At 50.4% G+C, this 23,137-nt stretch overlaps 1 protein-coding gene across 1 annotated transcript in view; it reads right to left on the bottom strand.

The window, feature by feature from the left end:
- Window positions 1-319: 319 nt before the first annotated feature.
- The window catches only part of CABLES1 (Cdk5 and Abl enzyme substrate 1), a 102,790-nt gene continuing 79,972 nt past the window's right edge, over window positions 320-23,137 (bottom strand). The window contains exons 5-10 of the mRNA XM_036244956.1: window positions 21,021-21,117; window positions 19,652-19,808; window positions 18,484-18,587; window positions 5,989-6,095; window positions 4,598-4,805; window positions 320-1,600 (exon numbers count right to left, since the gene is read on the bottom strand). Coding sequence (XP_036100849.1) covers window positions 1,460-1,600; window positions 4,598-4,805; window positions 5,989-6,095; window positions 18,484-18,587; window positions 19,652-19,808; window positions 21,021-21,117 — 814 coding nt within the window. The 3' untranslated portion in view covers window positions 320-1,459. The remainder of the gene's footprint in view (window positions 1,601-4,597; window positions 4,806-5,988; window positions 6,096-18,483; window positions 18,588-19,651; window positions 19,809-21,020; window positions 21,118-23,137) is intronic.

Raw genomic sequence — 23,137 nt, 5'->3', positions numbered from 1 at the left:
CAAAATATTTAGGACTAAACTCAGCTAAATCTACGACTCTGGAGAAGTTCATCCCGTTGGCTCTCCCAGCAGCTTCCTGAATGTCTCTGTGGTGTGTGACTATCGGATTCTTCCCAGCTCTGCTAACTAAAGCTGCAGTCCCTCGGTCCCCCCCCCTGCCCTTTCTCCGGGTGACGTGAGAAGCTTCACGTCTATGTGTGAGATCAGGTGGGAATGGTGGCCGATGAATCAGTGATGCAGGGTGAGGGGTGACTAGTGAGGCATGTAAATATACACATACATGTATATAGAAACAATAAAATACTTTAATTCTCTTTTTACACAGCCACAGGCTTTCTCCAGTCAGGCGAACCCCAGTGGGCACTTCTCTCGTGCGGCTAGAAGGTGATGGCGTGGTGACATACAGGTGGTCCCAGCAAGTCTACAAGTCATGATTAAAATTCTGCAGTAACAGCCCTGTGTACGTGGTAATAAGAGTCACTGCCTCTTCAGTGGACACAACCTCAACTCAAGATACAGTTGGTCCCAGCTGTCAAAAGTCTCAAAATACTAATCATGTGTCTTACCCTTCTTCTGGATTTTTATAAAACACTTACATATATGTAGCACAACAAATGTGCTTATTGTGTACTCTAACATAGAGCACAGGAGCACGCACACACCACGGAGCGCAACCCCAGCCGTCTCCACGTGGGAAAGTGCGAAGGCTCCGTCCATGCACAGGGTGTGATGGAGACACGGGGAGCGCCCCGTCCAACACTGAGAACTTGTTTTGTCCCGTGGGTGGTAGAAGTAACAGAAACAACGTCATTTTCTAAGGGCAGAGGATGTCAGACAATCTGGTACGGAGAGAGGGATCCTTATCCAACGTTATCTAGCAATAGTTGCCGAAGGTCAGCCTGGCTCATGACCCCAGGCTGAGGTCTGCTCTGAGAGGGTGGGGCTGGCTTTGGGACACAGGGACACACTCACTCAGGCACACGCCCCGGGGAAAGTACACTTCAACAGCTGATACAAAAATAGATTGGCACACTCTTTTGACACAGTGAGGGTATCTTTTCAAAGCTTTCCCCCAACTTCTGCAGATTGTCTTCCCCTCCCCGCTCTGGAACTTCACACTCTGAGTTGGAGTGGGTCTGGGGAGAAGGTTCTGGACCACGCTTGCAAGGTTTGTGTGTGCCCGGGAGGAAGCCTGGGGTGGAGCAGGCTAAGAACACTCGCCAGTGGAGTCGGAAGGGCCTCTGTGTCAGGTCCCCCTTCCCTCGCCGAGTCGGGAACAGCTCACAGCTCACCTCGGCTGGCCAGACCAAAGCCTCCCTGAAAACTTCCCGGTACTGCTTCTACACAAAGACACGTCGAGAGGAACAAGCCTGGTATGTTGAGTTCTATTTTTGCATTTCCAGTAGTAGTGCAGCTCCACGAGCTCAGAGGAAGCATCCCTGGCCCTCGAGGGCCTGTGCTAGGAGCTCTGGACCAGGCGTCTGTAATGGGGCATGACTTCGTGCTCTGGCAAATGAAGGGCAAATTCCAAGGCCACTAACACGGGGAATTCAAAGGCAATCAGTTCTCGTCTATTCAGCCGGAACTTCTCTTCCAGTTTCTGCAACAGAATCAAAGAAAACCAAGAGGATTTTAGCTTTACAATAAAAATCCTGGGCTTTCTCCACAGGCAGTGGCTCGCCTCATCAGCCAGCGGGGGTTTACAGAGAGCTTGCTGACCGTGGGCAAGACGGTAGAGAAGGAAGGGAGGTCTCAGTTCTGGTGGAGGAGGAACAGAACCTTTCCAAGGCCCCTCGGTCTGCGGGTGTCTCACATACATCCCGTGACTTCATTTAATGTCTCCATAATCTTAGAAGGTTGACGTTACATTTATGTCCAATTACAGATGAGAAAACAGGCTCACGAGGTTAAGTAATTTGTCCACAATGACAGGGGCAGTAAATGACAATGCTGAGATTCAAACTTAACCGGGACTCAAACTCTACTATTACAACTAGGTTATTCAGGCTTAGGGGCAAGACTAACACCATAGCAAATCACCTGTAATAGTAATAACCCCCGGGAAAGTTCAGACTTGGGTGAGCTTATTACACGTAGTTTGGTCTTTCTGTTTTGTACACGAGGACCGTGAGGTCACCCCACTCTCTGAGTGTCACGTGGCTTGAGCGTATCTGCAGAGGCCGAGTGCCCAGTGTTGCGCGCTGTGCCCAGGGGCTCACTTCCCGCACTGCTTCCGCATCCACCCAGCTTAGGGGCAGCTGGAGTAGAAGGGGAGGAGAAGGAGCGGTAGGCAGAGAAGGCCTCACTTTCGCTATGGTACATTCTGCTTTGGCCTAATGATAAAAGAACAACCTCACAAGCAGAGTACTTGGTGACTGCATTCAGATTTTCACTGGGATGGGATCTTCGTTAGGTTAGCTGCTACTGCAAATAGCTTGTCAAACCATTACCATTATTTTCTGCATTAATACCATCAGCTTTTGCTGGGTGGTATATTATTCAACAATGATTAAATGCATAATATCACATAATTTTTATTAATATTTGTTACTTCTAAAGAGCCATTCGTTCAGCAAACATCCATGTAAACCTATGGATTCTACTGGTATCAAAAGATCATCTCCATGCTCCTAAAAATATTTACTGTACGAGCTCGATGATTTGGTCCCATTTCTTGAAATCAGTAAAGCACTGACCTAAGGAATACTATTTCTTCCACTGATGGATGAATGGATAGACAAAATGTGGTGTATACATACAGTGAAATATTATTCAGCCCCCAAAAAGGAAGCAAATTCTGACAGTGCTACCATGTGGATAAAACTTGAAGACATTATGCTAAGTGAAAGAAGCCAAACACAAAAAGGCAAATATTGTATGATTCGACTTACATGAGGTACGTAGAGTAGTCAAAAGTATAGAGACAGAAAGTGGAATGGTGGTTGCCAGGGACTCGAGGGAAAGGGAAGTGGGAGTCCCTGTTTAATGGGTACAGAGTTTCAGTTTTACAAGATCAAAGCGTTCTGGAGATGAACGGTGGTGATGGTTTAAGACATATGGATGTACTCAACGCCACTGACATGTACACTTAAAAATAATTAAAATGGTAAATTAAAAAAAAAAAAAAAGAATACTCTTTTTTATGTAGGGAGAAACATTATTAGCTCCCTTTCTGCTTCTTTGCTAGTGAAGACAGCTACAAAGCTAAACACAGGGGGCATTATAGTAACCATGAGTTATTTTCTGTATTCTGATGCTTGGACTTCTTGGGACCTTGGGACCTTGGGACCCACCCAGGGTCAGCCAACTCCTGAAGAAAGTGAACAACTCCCCTGTGAGTACACTTTTCAAATCTAGAAACTGACCAATCTAGAGCCCACACCGCAACCACCTACTTGACTGGCCCTCACTCTCTGGGTTATCCACCTGCTCGATCACCCAGAACCAGGTACCAGTAACTAGCACAGCCCTTATGCCCCAGAGCCCACTGAAATGATTCAACTAGCCAGTCCTAAGCCTGCTCACCCTGCCTTGCCCATTCTTTCCTGCAAAAACTGCAGTAAAGGCTCCTGCCCATGTTTCTCCCTCTTCCTCTGACCCCTGACCAACCCTGCTAACCCCCTGCATGACCCCCAAGACATGGTGTGGCCCCATGCTATAAACTGAATTATTGTGTCCCTCTAAATTCCTATGTTGACATGCTAACCTCCAATGTGATGCTATTAGGAAGTGGGGCCTTTGGGAGGTGACCAGGTTAGGAGGAGCTCATGAGGATGGAGTCCTTATGCTGTGTCTAGTACCCTTATATAAAGAGACCAAAAGTGTCCCCTCCCTTCCTTCTATGCGAGGACAGTGAGAAGGCAGCCATCTGCAAGCCCCTGAAGTAGATGACACTTGATCTTGGACTTTCAGCCTCCAGAACTGTAAGAAATAAATGTATGGCAGTGTGAGCTAAGACACTCCTCCTCTCGAGAACTGCAACAAACTGTCTTTTCAATGGCAACTGTCTCCTAATCTGTTGGCTTTCCCATGGCTCCAACTTTCTATGAATACACAGTATTTTGAAACAGGCATTCATATATTTGCCTAAGGAGATCAGCATTTCCTTAATTTCATGGGGCTCTCCTTTAATTAAAAAAAAATTTTTTTATCATCACCCGAGGATATTTTTGCATACATCTTCAGATAGAGAGGGAGGGAGAGAGGGAGGAAGAGAGAGAGAGAGAGAAACATTGATGTGAGAGAGACACATCAACTGGTTGCTACCCACATGACCCCAACAGGGGGCAGGGGACAAACTGCAACCGAGATACGTGCCCTTAGCAGGAACCGGGCACTAAACCTGGGACTCTCTGGTCCATGAGCCAAACCAGCCAGGGCGGGCTCTCCTTTAAAAGAAAAGAGAAACCACACCCTTCCCCAAAGAGGAGGCAACCAAGGCCCCAGGAAGCCAAGGTCTGCTGGGCCCAGTGTGTCTGATGGACGCTCTGCGGGTCACACCGCCCACAAGACCCCATGACAGTGGTTTCCATGGCCGTGAGAATGACACTGGACTGGAGCATGTGCAACCCCAGCCATAAGGACATGGACCACTTACATCAATCAGATGTTTGACTTCATGCTTTTTGAGGTCACTTCCGATTTTGGCTGCTAACAGCACACATGCTCCAGCACAAAGCTTCCGGTTCTGTTTGTTTAGCTTTCCCTTGAGGGCGAGCTTCTCAAAGTAGACAAAGGCCATGGCCACCGTGGGCTCCTCGAAGCCACAGTCCTCCTGAGCAAGCTTCCGCATTTCTCGCTTCAGACTGGAGAAAGACAGGAAGGAGGGAAGTCTTATTCAAACTTGGAGTAGCAGGGACCCCAAAGAAAAAGACTACTTAATCTAGAAAGCATTTCCTTCCTCATTCCCAGAAGGGTGATGGGGAATGAGATTAAATGCCTGTGAGTGAGAAAGTTATGTAACGTGTGAGGAATAGACTCAAGTCGCTGGGGCTTCAGACTCTTCTCGGTGAAACTGTAGAGACCGAGTCGCTGCGGGACACAAAGGACCACATGGAGCCTAGTGGCTGTCTGAGGGTCTCTCTGGAAGCCTGGAGAGCTGTCCAAATGAAAGAGGGAAACTCTAAGAGGAACGACTGTCATTCCAGAGAGACGGATACAGAAATAAGTTAGGTACTTGGTGTCAGCTCTGCTGAATAACTGTATGTTCATTACTTATGCCGAAGAAGGGTGAGCAAAGCTACCCAGCAAGAGGACAAAGTACGAACACTTAATTTTTCTTATCTCTTTGGCTTGTCAAACTAAACATGACTGAATCAAATCGGTATTAACATAAATGCTGGCACTTATGCTAACATTGTGTTGTTATATATAGTCTAGCCCCCACTACCCCCCGCCCCACGTGCTGTCCTGGTTCACAAGTACCATAAGTCTGTTTCTCTGCAGCCCAGCCAGGCCAGTCCTCTGGACTATCTGGCTGGCAGACATGAGTCACCGCAGAGTGGATCCAATCGGCTGCAGAGGAAATACAGGCCTGACTCTGCTTTGGCTGCTTTGCTGACTCCTTACAGATAGGACTTGGCTGTCACTTCTGGGCAGACGATTGTGGGTAAAGAGTTATCTCAGTCCCTACGATACTCTTTTCTCTTGTTTTGTCTACATTTGAGAAAGCAAGGAACCCAGTGTTTCCTATTCTCCCTGTGTTTTCCATAACATAAATCGTCCTGAACTGGTGAGCTTCAGACAGCATGAAATGACTCTTTCACTGAAGGCTCCTCCCCCAGGTCCTTGTCAGCTCATGTAAGAGACCTGCCTTCCGCCCGGCTTCCCTTGGCTCTCACAGACGCACCCAGCAGCCAGCATCTCACGAGCCGCTTTTTGCCGCACGTGCCCACGTTGCACGTGAATCATAGTCCAAAGTGTGAATTTCACGTGTGCTGGGAGAGGGGGCTGAAGGGCAAGTTCAAGCGGATGGCGATCCCCACATACCTCCTTATTTTGCTGAGCGTTAACTTAATGTGAGGAAACTTCTCCTTGAAGGTCTCATTCATGTCCTTCTTGAGGTCTGAGGGCTTCACGTAGTCGATCACTGTGGTCTGCAACAGATCAGGCAATAAGCTCACTCCTCACATTAAGGGTCCTGAGCAATACGTATATGCAATTTGTGGCCAGCAGACGACTTCCAACACCACCATGCAATGGGGAACCCAAGTGAGCTCCACAACAAGGCTTCTGCTGAATCCAGGAGCCGGAACAAGGCCCTGGCCACTGAAGAGAGGGGGAAACCAAGTCCTTGCTCTTAGCAGGACCCGGTCAGGGCACATACCCAGGTTGTGGGCCAAATCCCCAGTGGGGGGCATGCAGGAGGCAATCGATGTTCTCTCCAGTGACATTCAGAAACACTGGCCTCTTGACCTTCAGAGGTCAGTGCCTGGAAGCAAGGGAAGTCCCTCTTTCAGGTCCTGTGTTTCAACCTGTCACTCACACTGCAATCTGACTGGCACAGACCTGGGTGCAATCCGCACTTAATCATCACTAGCCGCCTGGCTGTGGGAGACGTATTTCACGACGCCAAACCTCAGGTTCCACAGCCGTAAAATAAAAGCAGTAGCGGTGCCTGGCCAGTGTGGCTCAGTGGTTGAGTGTTGACCCATGCACCAAGAGGTCGCTGGTTCGATTCCCGGTCAGGGCACATGCCCAGGTTGTGGGCCAAATCCCCAGTGGGGAGCATGCAGGAGGCAGTCAATCAATGTTCTCTCTCATCGATGTTTCTACCTCTCTCCCTCTCTCTCTAGTATCAATGAAAAAAAAATTTTTTTAAATAAAAATAAAAGCAGTAGCGGTGCCTCCTTTGCACAGTGATTTCGAGAACCACAGGAGAAGGAAAGTGCTCTGTGGGGCGCTTGGCACACGGCAAGTACTCAACAAACCTCAGCTACCCTTTTAAATGTGGGAAAACACATAACATAAAATTTACGGTTTCAACCATTTTCAAGTGTCTAGTTCAGTGATAATAAGTACATTCATATGGTTGTGCAACCATCACCACCATCCATCTCCAGAACTTTTATCATCTTGTAAAACTGAAACTCGATACCCATTAAACAACTCCTCATGCTCTTCTCCCGGCAACCACCATTCTACTTTCTGTCTCTATAATTTTGAGTATTCTAAGTATCTCATATAAATGGAATCATATAGTATTTGTCCCTTAGTGACTGGCTTGTTTCACTAGCATGATGTCCTCAAGGTTCACCCATGTCGTAGCATGTGTCAGAATGTCTTTCCTTTGAAAGACCGAACAACATTTCACTGTATGTATATAATGTTAGCTATTATTAATAGTTCCTTGAACCTTGAGTTCCTCCTCCTCTTCCCCTGTCCTGTTCTAATTCTATCATTCTTCATGACTGGCTTCTCCAGCCCTTTCTGAGTACTTGGGTCGTCCCTGCTCCTCTCTGCCCTTACCCTGTTAACTCTGAATTAAATACTGTCCCTGACTGGGCTGCACCATTCCTCCCCCTTAGGGGTACACTTTCAAAGGGCTGTGACAATCGGTGATGCCTCTTCTGGCTGGCGGCAGGCAATGATCTTCATTAGCAAAGACAAAGAAAGGAGAAACGCCAGGTTCTGAGAAGGGCCATTCCCACGGACGCCGTCACTGCCTGCCTCTCCACCGGCAAGTGGCGGCCTTGTCCAGAAGACACATCCGAGGTTGCCCCTCTGCTCGAACAGAAGGCGCCTTCTGGGAACTCTGCCTTCAACAGGCCCTTGGTTTGGCCTGATTTCAGAAGAGGCGCATGGAACGCCTCTGGCGTCAGGTAATAACCAAGAGCAGGCAGACAGTCTGCAGAGGGTCCGGATCCACACTGATCTGAACCGCACTTTCTTTACTTCCTTGTGAATAACGGCAAACAGCAATATTAACTCAGGTGATTCCACCAAAGCTGTTCAGAGCTTTCTCAAAGTCTTTGTGTAAGTGGACTGGCGGGTGGGATACCTCGACTTGTTCCTCCAGCTATGCTCCTTCCAGCCCAATCAGGAAGGTGCTCTCTGCACGGGCCCCGGATGTGCCCATTCTGGTACCTGCCATGTGCTGGAGGGGGGCAGGGGAGCCGCAACACAGCCGCGCGGCACCCCTGTGAGAACACGCGCACGCATGCGCATGAGTGCCGCTCTACCGGGAGCGGGGCGCTTGGCATTCTACCGAGGCCACGTACTGCCCAGGTCCAGAAGGGTGGATGCCTCCGCTGTCCTCCAGATGGGCTTCTCTCCCTACTTTTCAAAACTGCTCTATTTCATTTCAAGCAAATATCTCTCTGCTGGTTGTCAGGATGTAAGATTTTCCATGTAGGAAACAGGTAGCAGAATGGGGACCACATTGAACATATTTACTTCAAGGTGGCCCACTGGTCAATAAGCCAATTCTTCTGTTTCCTAAATACCCAGCGTCCCTCCCCCTCTCTCCCACCCCTCCCCACATCCAGGCACCCTGGACTCCCAGAGACAGCATCCCCCTGCTCTTCCTGTGCAGACGAGGTTTGCAATGATGAGAGAAGGCTAGAGCAAAGGGTCTTTGGCCTTTGTTGGGGGCTGAAGCCCTGTGAGCCACACACAAGGATGTCCTGGGGGGGGGGGGGTCGAGTGGGGGTGTCTGGATCCTTCCTGAGGCCACCACGGTGGCTCTGCTTTTATTCTGTCTGATTTATAGATACACAGAACACTTATCCTGAAAGAAGGCTCCCATTGCAATAATAATAAGAAGAATTTTGCAAATGAGTTCCAGCCACCTCACCTTACAGATGAGGAAACAGAGGGTCAGAGAGGTGAAGAGGCTTTCCCAGGACCTCAGCAGTGGGCTGAGGCAAGGCCAGTGCTGGGATTCAGGTCTCCCCTAGTACAGATCCATTGCCTTCCTGCTTTTCTGTTCTTAATCAGATTGAAATAAGCAGCGGAGAGTAGGGTCTGGATGGTGGTCGGAGGCTCCCACTTCAGCACATTGGTCAACTCTGAGAAAGTAGCGTAACTTCCCTGAGTGTCACCTTTTTCTTCTCTGCACAAGGTAAGAACACCTGACAGGGCTGTTTCATAGGTTTATCTTAAAGATCAAATAGAACAGAACATACCTAAAGGACACTGGAGAATTTTATCAAGAGCATCACAGGGGAAGAAGGCAGCAAACTGGGCTTGGCTCCAGTCCCACTGAGTCAGTGTCTGAGGTGGGGCCCTGCTATCTGCACCCTGATATTGCCCAGGTGATTTTTATGTAAATCAGATCCTCTCTGCCTGGCTAACAGCCATCCACTTCTGCAGGCCCATCTTCCCTAAACCCCTGGTGGTCAGGGTGCCCTCCAGTGTCTCCCCTTCATTATACACTATGGCTTGGATATCTGACCCCCTTCCAGGGTGCCTTCTGTACTTCCCGACTCCTTTGCAGCTAGGACTCCAAATTCAACTCCAGTTCTTCCTATCCAATGTACCAGTGTGAGAAGGCAGAACTGAAGCAGAGGCTGTGCTTCTGCTGCCACGAGGAATTGTGGCAGGAGTCCTGAAGCTCTGGGTGTCCATTTTGCAGGTGTGAACCACGGTCGGGGCAGCTTCCTGACCAGGTGGCAGCACTGCCTCCTCTGGAGCTGGGGACTGGTACAGCTCCCCTGGTGGCCTGGCTCCGGGCATGGCACTGGGATCATTCCTAACTTAGCCTCCCAGTGGTTCTATGAGCTATTTAGTACTCATAGTTAATGAATCCCTTTCTTCTTAAATTAGCTCCAGTGGATGCTGAACAGTGACTGATGCAACCAGACTAGTTTAGAAAAGGCTCAGTTTGGGGTGCAAGTTTCTGCAAACCTCCATCTTTTCTGTCAAGGCCCCCCATTTCCTGACCTCCAAGTGGCCAGCAGTCCTGGTCTCCTCACCTCCAGGGCACTGTGGCAAAGGGAGAAGCGCCATCAGAGAAGGGACAGGATAGCCACGGGCCAGCTGGGCTGAGCGTTCCCAGGGTGGGTGCTTTGGGAAATCCAAGGGCACCTGGGAAGAGACTGTGAATGCTGACTGCTTCCTGGAGGCTTGCTGTTGCCCGTACCTGAGGCAAGTGCCCCCAAATATATCCTAGTCTGTTTGCTAACATCTATTTTGGGAGTGAGGCTGATTGGCTATTGGGGCAATAAAATACCTCCAAGACTCAAGATGGCAGTAAGAGGCTGGAGGCACATCACGGATGTCAGCCTGAGCACCCTAGGCTGGCGAGGATGTGAAAGTGGATGTATTAGTTTCTGTGGCTGCTGTAACAAAGTACCACAGACTATGTGGCTGAAACAACAGAAATTATCTCACAGTGCCAGAGGCCAGAAGTCTGAGATCAAGGTGTCAGCAGAGCCATTCTCGCTCTGAAATCTAAGCAGACGGCTTCCTTGCTTTTTCCTAGCTTCTGGCGGTCCCAGGCATGCGTTGGCTTGGAGATGCGTCACTCCAACCTCTGCCGCTGTGGCGTTCTCCCTGTGTCTGTGTTCACATACCATCTTCTCTCTGTGTCTACTTATAAGTCCACCAATCATATTGAATTAGGGCCCACCCTACTTTAGTATGACCTCCTCTTAACTGATTGATATCTGCAGACACCTTATTTCCAAACAAGGTCACTTTCTGAGGTACTAGGGGTGAGGACCTCAACCTGTCTTTTCTGGGTGATACAATTCCACCCCTAGCAGTGGCGCCTGCTTGTAACGGTGCTGCTGTGTTGTCCTCTGACCAGCCCGGCTTTGCCCCAGGCAGCAGCATTTGCCCTGGCCTTGGCCTTGGTCTGAGGGCGCACTCTCCGCAGCTCTTCTTCCCCTGCCCGCCCTGCTTGCTGAGACATTCTCTCTTCAGTCTGGCTTTCGTTTCTACTTCTGTGAGCTGCCACTCAGTGGGAAAGGGCCCAGACTCTGGAGCCTGACCCCCCAGTTTAAACCCTGGCTCTGCCCTAAAATAGCTGGACAGCTTAATATAAACTGCTTAAGTTCCTTGTGCCTCAGTTTCGTCACCTGGCTTCTCCATCATCCGCTTTGTGATGATGACTACAGGGCTGCTGCAGGCCCTCCTCACACTCAGCTGCACGGGGACACAATCAGGACAGCCGAGTGGGCAGCCCCCAAAGTGACAGTCTGCTCCCAGACCCTTGCTCAGACAGGGTCTCGCGTACACCCGGAGCCCACCGCTGCACGCCAGCCCCGTACGGGCCAGACTCTGGGTACTGGAAGAATCACCCTGAGCCCAGGACCACACCTGCTTCAGGCAGATTCCGGAGGGGATGACGGGCCTTGCTGTCCTCAGCTCCAGTTCTAACACTTTCTGGAATATAGCAGCCACGATTCCTCTGCATGTTCCCATCTGCCTTGAGAGGGCCTTATGACACCCTTTAGAAGCTGGATCTCCCCACCATCCGAAGAGCCAGTCAAGGGATTACCACGGCCCCCCCGCCACTCCCTCATTCTGGCTTGAGAGAGAATGAATTACAAGTAAGGCCAATGCTTCTGTTCTAGGTCTCCTCTCAGTCTACCTGTACAGCTTATCAAGACTTGCCCAGGATTTGCCCGTGCATTTATATTACTATGAATCAAAGTGCTAATAAACGGGCTGTGTGGTTCCTTCCTGGTCTGGGACTGAGTGACCACTGTTTTCAATGCCACCTAATTCCAGGCGGTGAGGTTCACCAAGTCCAGGGCTTCCTGCAGCCCCAGCAGTGGCGGACACCTGGGCTGGGCTGCGTGAAGGATGAGCAGCTCCAGCCCAGCTCGCATTTTTGCAGAGGGAGCCCTTCTGTGCTTGGGTTGAGGGAGGTTTGAACGTGTTTTCTCGCAGCTGCCGGGAAGCTGTGTGTGCACAGCTGCATGGAGGGGCAGAGGGGCAGGGTGGCTGAGAGGGGACCACCAAAATGCAGACTGTCCAGAAAGGCCCAGCTCAGAAAGTAGCCCTGCCAGCCTGCCCCGCTGGAGGCGGAGTTAGGACAGGAAGGGACAGTGATGGGCTGACACCACGAATCCCTTCTGAGATAACAGGAAAAGATGCTAAGACCACAACTGCCTACCACATCTATTGCGGAGACACTGAGAAATCCTGTGCTTTAAAAAACAAACAAAGGCTTGACTCATCATGAGGGTAGGGAGGGGGCCTCCAGCAGGGAACTGAACTTGGGGCCCATCCTGGCCCATGGCAACCTTCTCGATGCCGAAAAGTGAATGTTTCTTGGGCTGAGGTGGGGCTGCAATGGGAGGTGGCGGGGGGGGGGGGGGGGAGGCAAAGAGGAGGGAACTAAGGCAGCAGGTGTGTGGGGCGTGGGAGGTGCACGGGCCCTAATAACAACACTAGAGAACAGTGTGGGGCTCAGAGCAGACGGGTTGCTGATCTGATTTGAAAAGGAACACCATAAAAGGTGGGGCCTCCTCAGGCTCTCCTCCTCCCTTCCCTCCTCTCCCGCCCTCCACATTTGCCTGGAATTCTTATGAGCAGCTCTGAACAGGTGTGAGCTGGCTGCAGACTCTGCTACTGTTTCCCTCGGTGTCAGAGGGGTTCCCGAGTTCCAGCCCCAGCCCCAGGAGCCAGCAGGGAGCCCGGGGGCAGGCAGGCAACCTCCCTAGCCTCCATTTCCTCACCCTGGAGGAAGAGGGGCGATCAAACGGTGATGTCTGTGGCTCCTTCCAGCACCAAAGCCACTGCACAGCTAATCTGCTCCTATCACACCTGTCAGACATCCATCGGCACTCTGAGCCCAGCTGGGCACCGGGAAAACAGACGTTAAGTGCTCGCTGAGGTAATTAAGCAGAGCAGCGACCCTCAACTAAATCTGTCTAACCACGAACAGCTGGGCATTTTGGCTGTTCTGTGCATTTAATCCTTTTCCCTAAGAGGCCAGTAAATCACAAGGAAACTATGGGAATGGGCGGTCGGCCTGTGCAGCCGGGCTGCATTTGTTGCTATTTCCACCCCTTGGATTCCAAATACAGAATCCTGGATTCACTCTCCCTTCCCTCTCCTTAGGGGAGCAGTTCTGCACTTTCCTTCACTGAAGTAAAACTGAGGAGAGAAACAGGAAAAACGGCCTCTGCTTCAGGTTCTTCCCTGACCATGTGGACCTAACAGGTGGCGCAAAAGCAGTTCAGTTGCAGAAGTTGGTCAGTTACCTGGTCAGTTACACTTCTGGAGGGTCTCTCCACCCCCGGGGGGCCACACACACCCAGACAGCATCTGGGTGCACTTTTATTTATTTATGCATTTAATCCTCACATGAGGACATTTTTCCATTTTTTTGTTCAGGTAGAGTGGGAAGGAGAGAGAGGGAGAGAGAGAAACATCAATGCGAGAGAGACACATCGATTGGTTGCCTCCCGAGTGACCCCGACCAGGGCCGGGGAAAAATCGCAACCGAGGTACATGCCCTTGACCGGAATTGAACCCACGACTCATCAGTCTGCAGGCTGATGCTCTACCCACTGAGCAAAACGGGCCAGGGCCTGGGTGCACTTTTAAATGTATGCTTCTTAAATGGGGGACTCAGAGTGTGAGCCAATGACTTATGGAGACAAATGGAGATCATTGTTAAAAATCACAAAAATGGTCCTGGCTGCTTTGGCTCAGTGGTTAGGGCGTCGGCCGGCGGTCCAGAGAGACCCGGGTTCGGTTCCCACTAAGGACACGTATCTCGGTTGCAGTTTGTCCCTGGCCCTGGTTGGGGTCATGTGGGTGGCAACCAGTTGATTTATCTCTCTCACATTGATGTTTCTCTCTCTCTCTCTGTCTCTCCCTCCCGCTCTATCTGAAGATAAACACAAAAATGTCCTCGGGTGAGGATAAAAAAAAATAATCACAAAAATGATTATCAAAAAATCCGAGACAAATGCATAGAAAGGGAGCAGATGCTGCAACATCTTGGATAAAAATGTAAAGCAGATACATCATTTTGTATTACTTTTACAAGGAAAAGAAAAGTTAAAAAAACAACCACCACAACATGGATGAACAGTATGCCATGAAGCCAGACACAAAGGACCACATCGTGTATGACTTCATTTTTATGAAATGTCAAGAACAGGCAAGACTATAGAGACAGAAAGTAGATTGGTGGTTCCCTAGGGCTTATGGGGTAGGGGGCTCAGGGGACAATGGTGATTTTTGTGGGGATAATAAAAATGTCCTGAAATCAACTGTCCCGAAATCACCTTTGTGAATATACTAAAATCTGCTGAACTGTATACTTTAAAAAGGTATGATATGTGAATTAATGGCCAATAAAGCTGTCACAACCCCCTAACCCCCCAACCACCCAGAAAAACCCACCACAATGCAGTAAGGCATTTATTTGAACTCTTACACCAAGGCTACAGGTCTCAGAGGCCCTGCTGCTCAGTCAGGCTCCTGTGCACCTTGGCCGCCGTTCCCTGGAGCTGCAGAAGCTCCAGGACCCTTCCGGCCTTGGGAGGCGCCTGCCCACTGTGGTTTTGTGAGGAGGCATGACTTTCTTAGACAGGGCCTCCTGAATGGAATAAGCCTCACAAACTTCAAAATCTAAGGGCCCTGGAAGGAACCTCGCCAGGGAGGCCCCAGGGGCTCAAGCTGCTTTAGCTTCTCAATAAACCTACCCTGCAGGCCGGTAAAGAAGTGCTTGCAGCGTTAAGACAGCTTTCAGAGAAAATGAAGTGTGTGGGGGAGAGCGGAGTCCGCACCCACCACAGAGAAGGCTGAGCTGTCATCTTTTATTGGGTCTATTTCCTACTGCTCCGCCTCTCACCCTGGACCGAGAAATCAGGACATATTTCCACAACACCAGGGAGATGCGGGATGGAAGGAAGGATTTTTCTATGAGTACTTAGATTGTAATATTAGGTAAATCAAAGAACAGGCACATTATCACGGAGATCAGTCCAAGAGATGACCTCCTAAGATTTATATACCTCTAGATAACATAAAGGCTGATAGTCGGGCTTCTTTCCATCAAAACAGTTCGAGAGGGATTTCTTCCTGAGAAAGGAAAAGAATCCAGAAATCCATTCAAATAGCGTTAATCTTGTTAGCAGTCTCTCAGCCTGCTCTTTCACTTGCTTTCTCTCCTGAACTGCTCTGCACGCCGTACAGGGCGGGGGTGGGCGGGGCGGAGAAGACCACTCCCACCCCAGCTGCTGGTCCTGATGCTGAGCCACCTCTCTCCAGTGAAGCTTCCAGGACAAGCCAGGCGGCACGCGGAGCAGCACCGTGGGGCTCTGACCCGCGGCCTCCCCCTCCTCCGCACTCAGAAACACCGTCATTAGCGAAGGCCCTACGAGAACCTGCCTGCAGCCAGGCGGCTCCACATCCTTTCGTGTTCTGTGTCACCTTCTAGAAACTCCAGGCCAAAACCACAAGGGCTGCAACAATCCGGTCGCCACACCTGCCCCAGGAATTTTGTTGTTCAAAACGTCACCTTTGCCCTTCCACAGGGGCTAACAGTGGCCCGCAAGGATCCACGTTAAACCCCTGGAACCATGACTGCAAGGCCCCTTTTAAAGGGGGGGCCAGTCCAACTGGGTCAATAACAGGCTTCTCTCTGAGCCTCAGGGGAATGCTCACCTCTGGAGCCCTCCCACTTTCAGACATGTCCCAACCATGGCAACCAGTGGCCTTTTTCCTCACATACTTAGAACAAACATGAATGGAAATATACATCCAAGGACATCCGGGCTGGTTAACGTCATCTACACTATGACTCAGAAAGCCTGCTCCTAGGTTTGCCTAAAAGAAATAGAAATATATGTCCACAAAGACTTACACAAGACTGTTTGTAGAAGCAACATTCATTGTATCCCTAAACTGGAAATAACCAGATTACCATCAATAGGACAATGGACAAATAAACTATGCTATATCCATACAAAGAAATCCTACTGCTTTGGCCGGTTTGCACAGTGGTTAGAGCGTCTGCCCGAGGACCAATGAGGCACGGGTTTGATTCCGGTCAAGGGCACGTACCATGGTTGCGATTTGTCCCCAGCCCTGGTCGGGGTCCTGCAGGAGGCAGCCACTCAATGTGTCCCTTTCGTGTTGATGTTTTTTTCTCTCTCTCTCTCTCTCCTCTCTCTCCTACTCTATTTGAACAAAAATGGACAATGTGCTCGGGTGAGAAAGAAATAAATAAAGCAAGCAAGCAAACAAAACCCTCAAACCCCACACTTTTACTCCTGCAAGTTCAGTGTAAAATGCACATGAAACAGCTCTGTTTCTAGAGAGGAAGTCTCCAGGAGCAGGTCCCAGGCTCTCTGTAACACAGGACATGCCCATCGACAACTCAGACAACAATGCTGAAAAGCGGGCGTTTCACATGTGATCACAGTGCCAATATCTGTGGCCAAAAGAGGAGGAGATGTCGGTTTCATGGAGCTGAACTGGCAAGTGCAGTTCGTGAGCAATTTCATTCTCTAGAAAATGGATGATTACAGGAAGCATGGGCTGTACATTCAATGTGGTGAAATGAAAAATGAGCTACTTGGGAACATAAAACAAGGAGGGCAGGGCATAGATGCTGACTTGGCAAGTCATCGAGCACCCTGTCCAAGGAGGAAAAATTATCTGTGTGCACAGGTGCACACACGAAGACTGTAGCCCAGAACCTTGAGGCTCACAATGAAATAATTTAAAGAAAAATAACCTGCTCTGGCACCAGCCCCACACCAGGCCTGTAAAAGGAGAGGCTAGTGTTATCACCAGACATAACATGTCTGTGAACGAGCTCCCCACCAAACCTCAATGTCAATAAAAAGCAGTGTGACCTCTTATTCTCTTGGGTACCTAGAAATTTATTAAACTGCTGACCCAATGAATCATTTTCTCATCCTCCCGCAGCCGGCAGTTCTGCCGCTGAGTGCTGAGGGGTGTGGGATTCAGGGGCAGAGTGAGCAGCTCCGGGCCAGGAGCCCGGCCTCCACACCCCACTTCCTGTCTGTCAACAGTGACAGCCTCACTCTGGCTCCCCGAGCCACCGTTTCCTGCCCAAGTCACTTGATAAATAAAGTGAACTTCGACAAATAAAGCAGTGAACATAAAGAACCCTTCTTACACAAGTCATGACCTTTCAGTCACTCCCTGAACATCAGGGCGATGATTCTGGCCATTTATTAAACACTTACTATGTGCTCGCTTACATAAATAAGCTCTGTTGTTGCTTTTTTAAAGAAGTAAATGATCTCACGGGTCACCGAGTGGAAAAAAATAACTATCCGTGGCTCTGGTTTTGCTTTCTGTGTTAGCAGTTGGGGAATAAGAGAGGAAGAGTGAGGAGTAGGGACAGTTTTAAACTAAATGCCTTTGGTAATTCATTGTGACTCAGTGTGGCATAGTAGAGTGATCTCTGAGCTATGTGCCAAATTACAGGAGGACATATGCTGAGAGTGACTGGCAAGGGCTGAGCTCTGCCGGGTGGTTCTCCCGTGTCAGCTGTTTGCCCGGTGTTCCATGAGAGAGGCCGGAGGGCGGGACCCCACGGCTCAGAGCTCTCGGCTCTGAGTGTTCAGGTGCCCTTTGAGCACGAAGGGCTGGGCCCCACTCGGGCTTCTGCACTCACAGAGGCTATCACCGAAGGAGGAGCCTCTGCTCACTGCGGGGCCACTGGGAGCAGCACAGGCTGGGGAGGAGCGAGGGAGCCAGAGCAAGACGTTTCAGCTGGGCCCGCCCCACCTAAGCCTGGCAGGGAGGTGGCGGGCATTCTGGGTCAGTGCTCTCCCACCCGAGGGCGTGTGTGCAGGCCTGGGGCCGCGGGTTTTTCTGTATCCCCCCTCTCCTCTCCTCCACAGCAGCCCGGCCTCGGCCCGCCTCCGAGTCAGGGCACGTCTGCCCCGAGAAAGCACACAGGACCCTGTCAGGCTCCACTGGTCTCTGGAGACACGGCAGCCCAGAGTGGTGGGAAATGGTGGTCAGTCCAAAGCAGAAACCAAAATTACACAAAGGGAAAAACAGGAAAAGCCCAAGAAATAAAATCAGCAAGGAACGGTTTTGCGTTTAACACCCACATTGTCCTACTTTCACTTTCCCAGGAGATAATTCTGTCATCCTGAGCCCGGTGCCAGACGTGTGCTCAGAGAGCATGCTCACAAGTCCAGCAGCCGACACGCACCCAGGAACTCCACACGGCACCGAGCCTGCACTCAGCGCTGCCGTGACGGGCCTGATCCTCTCCTCGTGGGGCTTATGAATGGATAAGCTCTGGTGAGCCCCTCAGAGGCGACGGTCCCTGCCCCTGAGCTGGCAGCCGACGTGATGCATGTAGGCCAGGTGACCAGCAGAATCCTGGACCAGCAACAGCCTGGTCTGTCCGTGTGCAGACCACACTGGAGAGTCCTAAGGGAGATCTCCAGGCAGAGCAGAGTGTGAACAAGCCGCCAGTCCCAGGCAGAGCAGCCATCTGCTCAGGCATGCATGCACCTCCAAGCTACTCCCTGGAGGCTGAGGGGCGAGCAAACCCATCTCCTGGCCATCGCTACTCACCATGTATGAAGGAAAAATCAGAACTCGTTTGTGCTTGCCACAAGGCCACTGGGGGTCATCCAGGAGATTTGGGTCGTAGTCCATAAATTCTCCCAGGTCGCTGCCTAAGGATCACATGCAAAGTGACAATTAGGAGCCCCGGACCTCGGAAGCAGAAGCAGCGGGGTGAATGCCAAGTACGGAGCTGAAGGAAGGCAGGCTGGTTCGGGGCAGTCAGCTCAGGCGGGTTGCTTGCTCCGACTTTCAGTAGGTGTCTCTGCGCCAGATTCTCCCCCAAAAGGGTTCAGCAAATTCTCAACATTATGACTTGTTTTTTCCATTTTAGAAAACTATGTGTTAATCCCCCCGACCCGGGAGAGCTCAAAACCCCACGGAGCATGAAAAATGCAGTGAGCACTCATAGATCACAAGATGTGGCGCCGAAAAGGCTCCTTTTCTAAACCTGCAGGTCAGCTTATAGCTGTGCCACGTGAGAAGCACGTTTTCGGTGTGACGCCTTCTGGGCAGACCACAGTGTCCATATAAACACAAGTCAAAGCGGGTACCAATGCAAACGGCTGTAAACAACCAGAGGTGGCTGGAACGTTAGGACAGTGTGTCCGAACTCAGCACCTGGACTGGCCTAGACACGTCACATGCCCTTGGCATTTCCCTGCCTCACAGCGAGCTTTCCCCGCACGGCCATCCTCCCAGAGGTGCGCACAGGCAGACCTGGAAGCATTCAAGGCTTCCTTCAGCGGAGAGTCGGCTCTCCCGCTATGAGAGTCACAGGGGAAGTTTGCACAGGGATCCTGGGTTTCTGGGCCAATTATTTCAAGAAAAGCCAGACTTGAGAACCATGGAAAATGTAGGCAAGAAGCAGGTAACTGGTGAGAGGAGGAGCAGAGTGGTGGCGGGAAGCCAGGGAAGTCCAGCCTCTCTGCAAGATGGCCTTGGCATCCTGTGGGAGCTCAGGGGTTTGGCACCTCATCAGAGAGGTCACCCTGTGGCCTGGTTGTGAGCCGCGTGGCCTGAAATCGGGCTTGCCCAGAAGTCACGTTGCCTGTGGGATAAGCTCAAGTTCCAGGGACCCCTATCCTCCAGGCTGCATACGGGGAGACCCAATCCACATTGTACACTGAGACACCTCCTGCCGTGAGCTACCGGACCCCGCCAGGACCCAGCTTACCTGTGTCAAGGCTCCCCTGGGTGCTGCTCGCCCGCCCTATGGAGAGGCTGCGGTGGCTCAGGTTACGGAACTGGGAGAAGGAGGAGGTGGAGTCGATGGTATTTCTCCGGGCTCCAAAGGCATTTGTGGGTAACAGAAATTGGGTATATGAAACAGTCTAAAAGGTGAAGACAAAAATGGCAAGTGATTCTTCCCAGGCAATGCTAGGCTTGCATTCTGACCAAGCTACACTGCTACTCAAGTTCAGGTCCATAGTCTCCTATCTGCAATTCTACAATTAATGAGATCTGGAAACTGAAATTTGTTCTGGCCAAATTTGTGCCAGAACTGGCTGTCTGAAGGTTTAACGTACCCCACTTGGTGAGAATACTTAGGTTATGGGGCAGAAATGTTAAGTGTGTTTGATAACAGTGTGTTATCTTAGAAGCTATTGAGATGTTATTGCTTTTTATAAACCAGCAAGTGCAGAATTCCAGGACACATCAGGCCCCAGGAGTCTCTGACGAGGGGCTGTGACTTTCGTATTCCTTCGTCAGATATTATCCATGATGCTCATCTCTGTTCTATCCTCCCTCATTCCTGTGTGAACACCCAGCCTCTAGGAATGAAAACAGAACAAGTATCTTTCTCTTCACCTGCCTGGGGAATCATGGCCCATGCACTGTGAGCTCAGGGCTGATGTCCTCTGGGCACAGTGGCAACCGGCTGTCCTTGGGGAGGGGTGGCAGGAAGGTCATTTGCTACCCCAGCAGCTTCACCTGCATGCAAACTATGCTAGGAGAGCTTCCCAAAGAACACGTGCATGGGCTCCCGCACGCGGCTTTGGGAGGGTTTATGAAAGACTGACTGCCTGGATCCAGCACAACAGGTCAAGTTCAAATTTCAACCTTCACTCCTCAAACATCTACCCAGCAGCTCAGTGCATTGTGGGTGAAAGAACATGGTAGCCCTACTGCTTGGTGGTCACTATCTAAGGCTGAGGAACTCAGCCTTTCAGGGCCACAAATACTTTCTAGTAGTGGGAAGGCTGCTTGCTGACACCATCAGTGAACACATGTTCAAACTACCCCTCATCACTCCATCCCGGAACATGCACACGAACACGTGTGTGCCCGAGATACTGGTCAGTATCTTGCAGTCCACTGTCCACAGTGCAGGCAGAGAAACTGACGTGCTGCTATGGATTCACTGCCTCCGTGGACTTCTGTCTGCACAGTGGGGGAGCAGGGAGGCTGCTGTCCTACGCCCAGGAACGTGACCCACACCGGGCTCTCCCACCACGAGCAAGGTTTGTGATCTGTCTTGCTGCTTCGTCCTGATCCTTGTGGTATCAGCACAGACTCGCTGACTGGAAGCTAGGCAGCCTTACCTTCCCGTCAGCTCCCAGCTCCACGCCTTCAAGGCCGATGACCTCTTTCAAGCTCACGGCACCTGCTGATTGTCTCCCTCCATCCAACTTCAAATCCCTGGGGAGGACAAGCCAAAGAAAAGATGCTGTTGTTTGCATCCAAAAGAGACACAACAATGCTCACTACACGAGACATCACAGGCATACGGACAGAAATGACCAAGCAGGCCCTGGCTGACGGGGGCTCCCTTGGACCCTCCTTTGGGGCTCGTCAGCAGCACCCTTTGGGCAGTTCCATCCACTCTGACATAAATGACATCCAACGGAACAGAAAGCCTGAAGATGAAAGTCAGGCTCAGAAGCTGATGGATCGCTGACCTCCTTCCCGCTCAGCAAGGTCCCTCCACTCTTAGATGGTCACTAACAGGAACTAGGGACCATTCCCCGGGCACAGTGGGACAATGGCTCTCCTGGGCTCTGGCTGCTGGCTTCTTGTCAAATCTGGGGGAGACCACTTCTCCTTGACTCCCCCTTCATTAGACAGAAGAAATTCCTGTCCCAAACAGTTGTCAGGTTTACTGATGGTAATGAAAGAATTAATGCCACAACAGTCACCTCAGCTACCTTGCTAGGCCACCTAGAAAATGAGTATATTTATATAAGAAAATAATCTCTAATATTAACAATAAGCACTTCCAGAACACTTCGCAATCGATGAACGCCTTCGTACATCATTGCTTTCACTCTTTAAGATGTCCTTATCTGACACATTTTATAGATGAGAAAAATGAGGCCCAGGATGCTGGCTTGCCAAGGTCACGGGGATAGTAGCTTCAGAGACTGGTTTTGCATCCAGTGATATCTCTAGTACATCAGGTTGCCTTGGAGTTGCAGGATGGGCTGGGTGAGGCTATGCTCAGACAGAACTGCTCACATTTATAAGGACAGTCCCGTCTGCCTTACAGTAGTTCTCAAACTTGGCTGCATGTTAGAATCATCTGGGGATTTTTATCAAACTGCTGCTGTCTGGTTCCCACCTCAGCCATTCTGATTCAGTTGTTATGGGGTGCAACCTGGGTGGCAGGGGTTTTAAATGCTCCTCAGGTGATTTTAAATTGCAGCCATATCCGGGAAGGACTGTCCTCCAGCTTGTCTCTGTGACACAGTGCTCATTAGTCAACGCTACTTTCAGGTTGGCAAATTGTTGTGTGGCCTGGAGAAACACCATATTCAGAGTGTCTTCTATATGTACTTAGGGGCTGTCTCTAAGCAAGAACAAAGAAAATATAAAAAGGTAAAGGAATCAATGAAAAAGATAGAGTGGAATGGAGCAAGGTGAACAGGAAGAAGAGAGACAAGAATTCCACCTCCTGCCCCCGTCCAATGTAGAAACAGAGGACTCTGATTTCTTGAGCAATCATCCTCGTCTGTGGGTATTTCATGAATGAACTAGCTCCCCAATCTCACAATGCAGAATGTGACTAATAACAGTTTTCAAAAGAAATACCCAAGATCTGCACCCAGCAGGGACAGCATTTTTAAGGTAGTCACCTCGGGAGGCCATGGTTCTGCCATGCTCAAAATGTCTCTGAAGCCCCTTTTGAAATTGACACCAAAGTCATGCAGAAAAAAAGTAAAAATTAGCCAACCCATTCGAGTCTTCAAACTTTATGTACATAATCAGTGTTCCCTCCATTGACCAGATTTGAGTGTAAATGACTTCAGGTAACTCCCGACATCAAACTCACCTCTTAAGGACAGTACAGAATAGGACAGTAACTCATAGAACTGTAAACACTTCATTAGAAGGTGTAGATCATCTCATCGAGAGCTCCGAAAATGTCCTGAGCCTGGAAGTGCTCTCAGGACGTGTCTGAGTTCTCCCGAGGGTGCCTGCCCTGCTGGGGACCACGCTCACAGAGGGCTATGAGGTCCAGCACAATTTAAATCTCATCACTGTATAAACATGCCGTGCCAACAGAAAGCCCTGCATTTTAGTTATTGACCTCAAATCTGCAGCTGGAAGGGCCAGGTGGGCTGGGGCAAAGCAGGGCTCAGCAAGGCCACCAGAACCTCAGGATCACGTATACCAGAGACCACCCGCCCTGCTGCCCCGCCTCCTACGTGAGCTGTCCGGG

Source organism: Molossus molossus, unplaced genomic scaffold (assembly GCF_014108415.1).
Source record: "Molossus molossus isolate mMolMol1 unplaced genomic scaffold, mMolMol1.p scaffold_m16_p_6, whole genome shotgun sequence".
NCBI lineage: Eukaryota > Metazoa > Chordata > Mammalia > Chiroptera > Molossidae > Molossus > Molossus molossus.
Note: the sequence above shows the minus strand (reverse complement) of the source record. Positions and strands in the feature narration are given on the sequence as shown.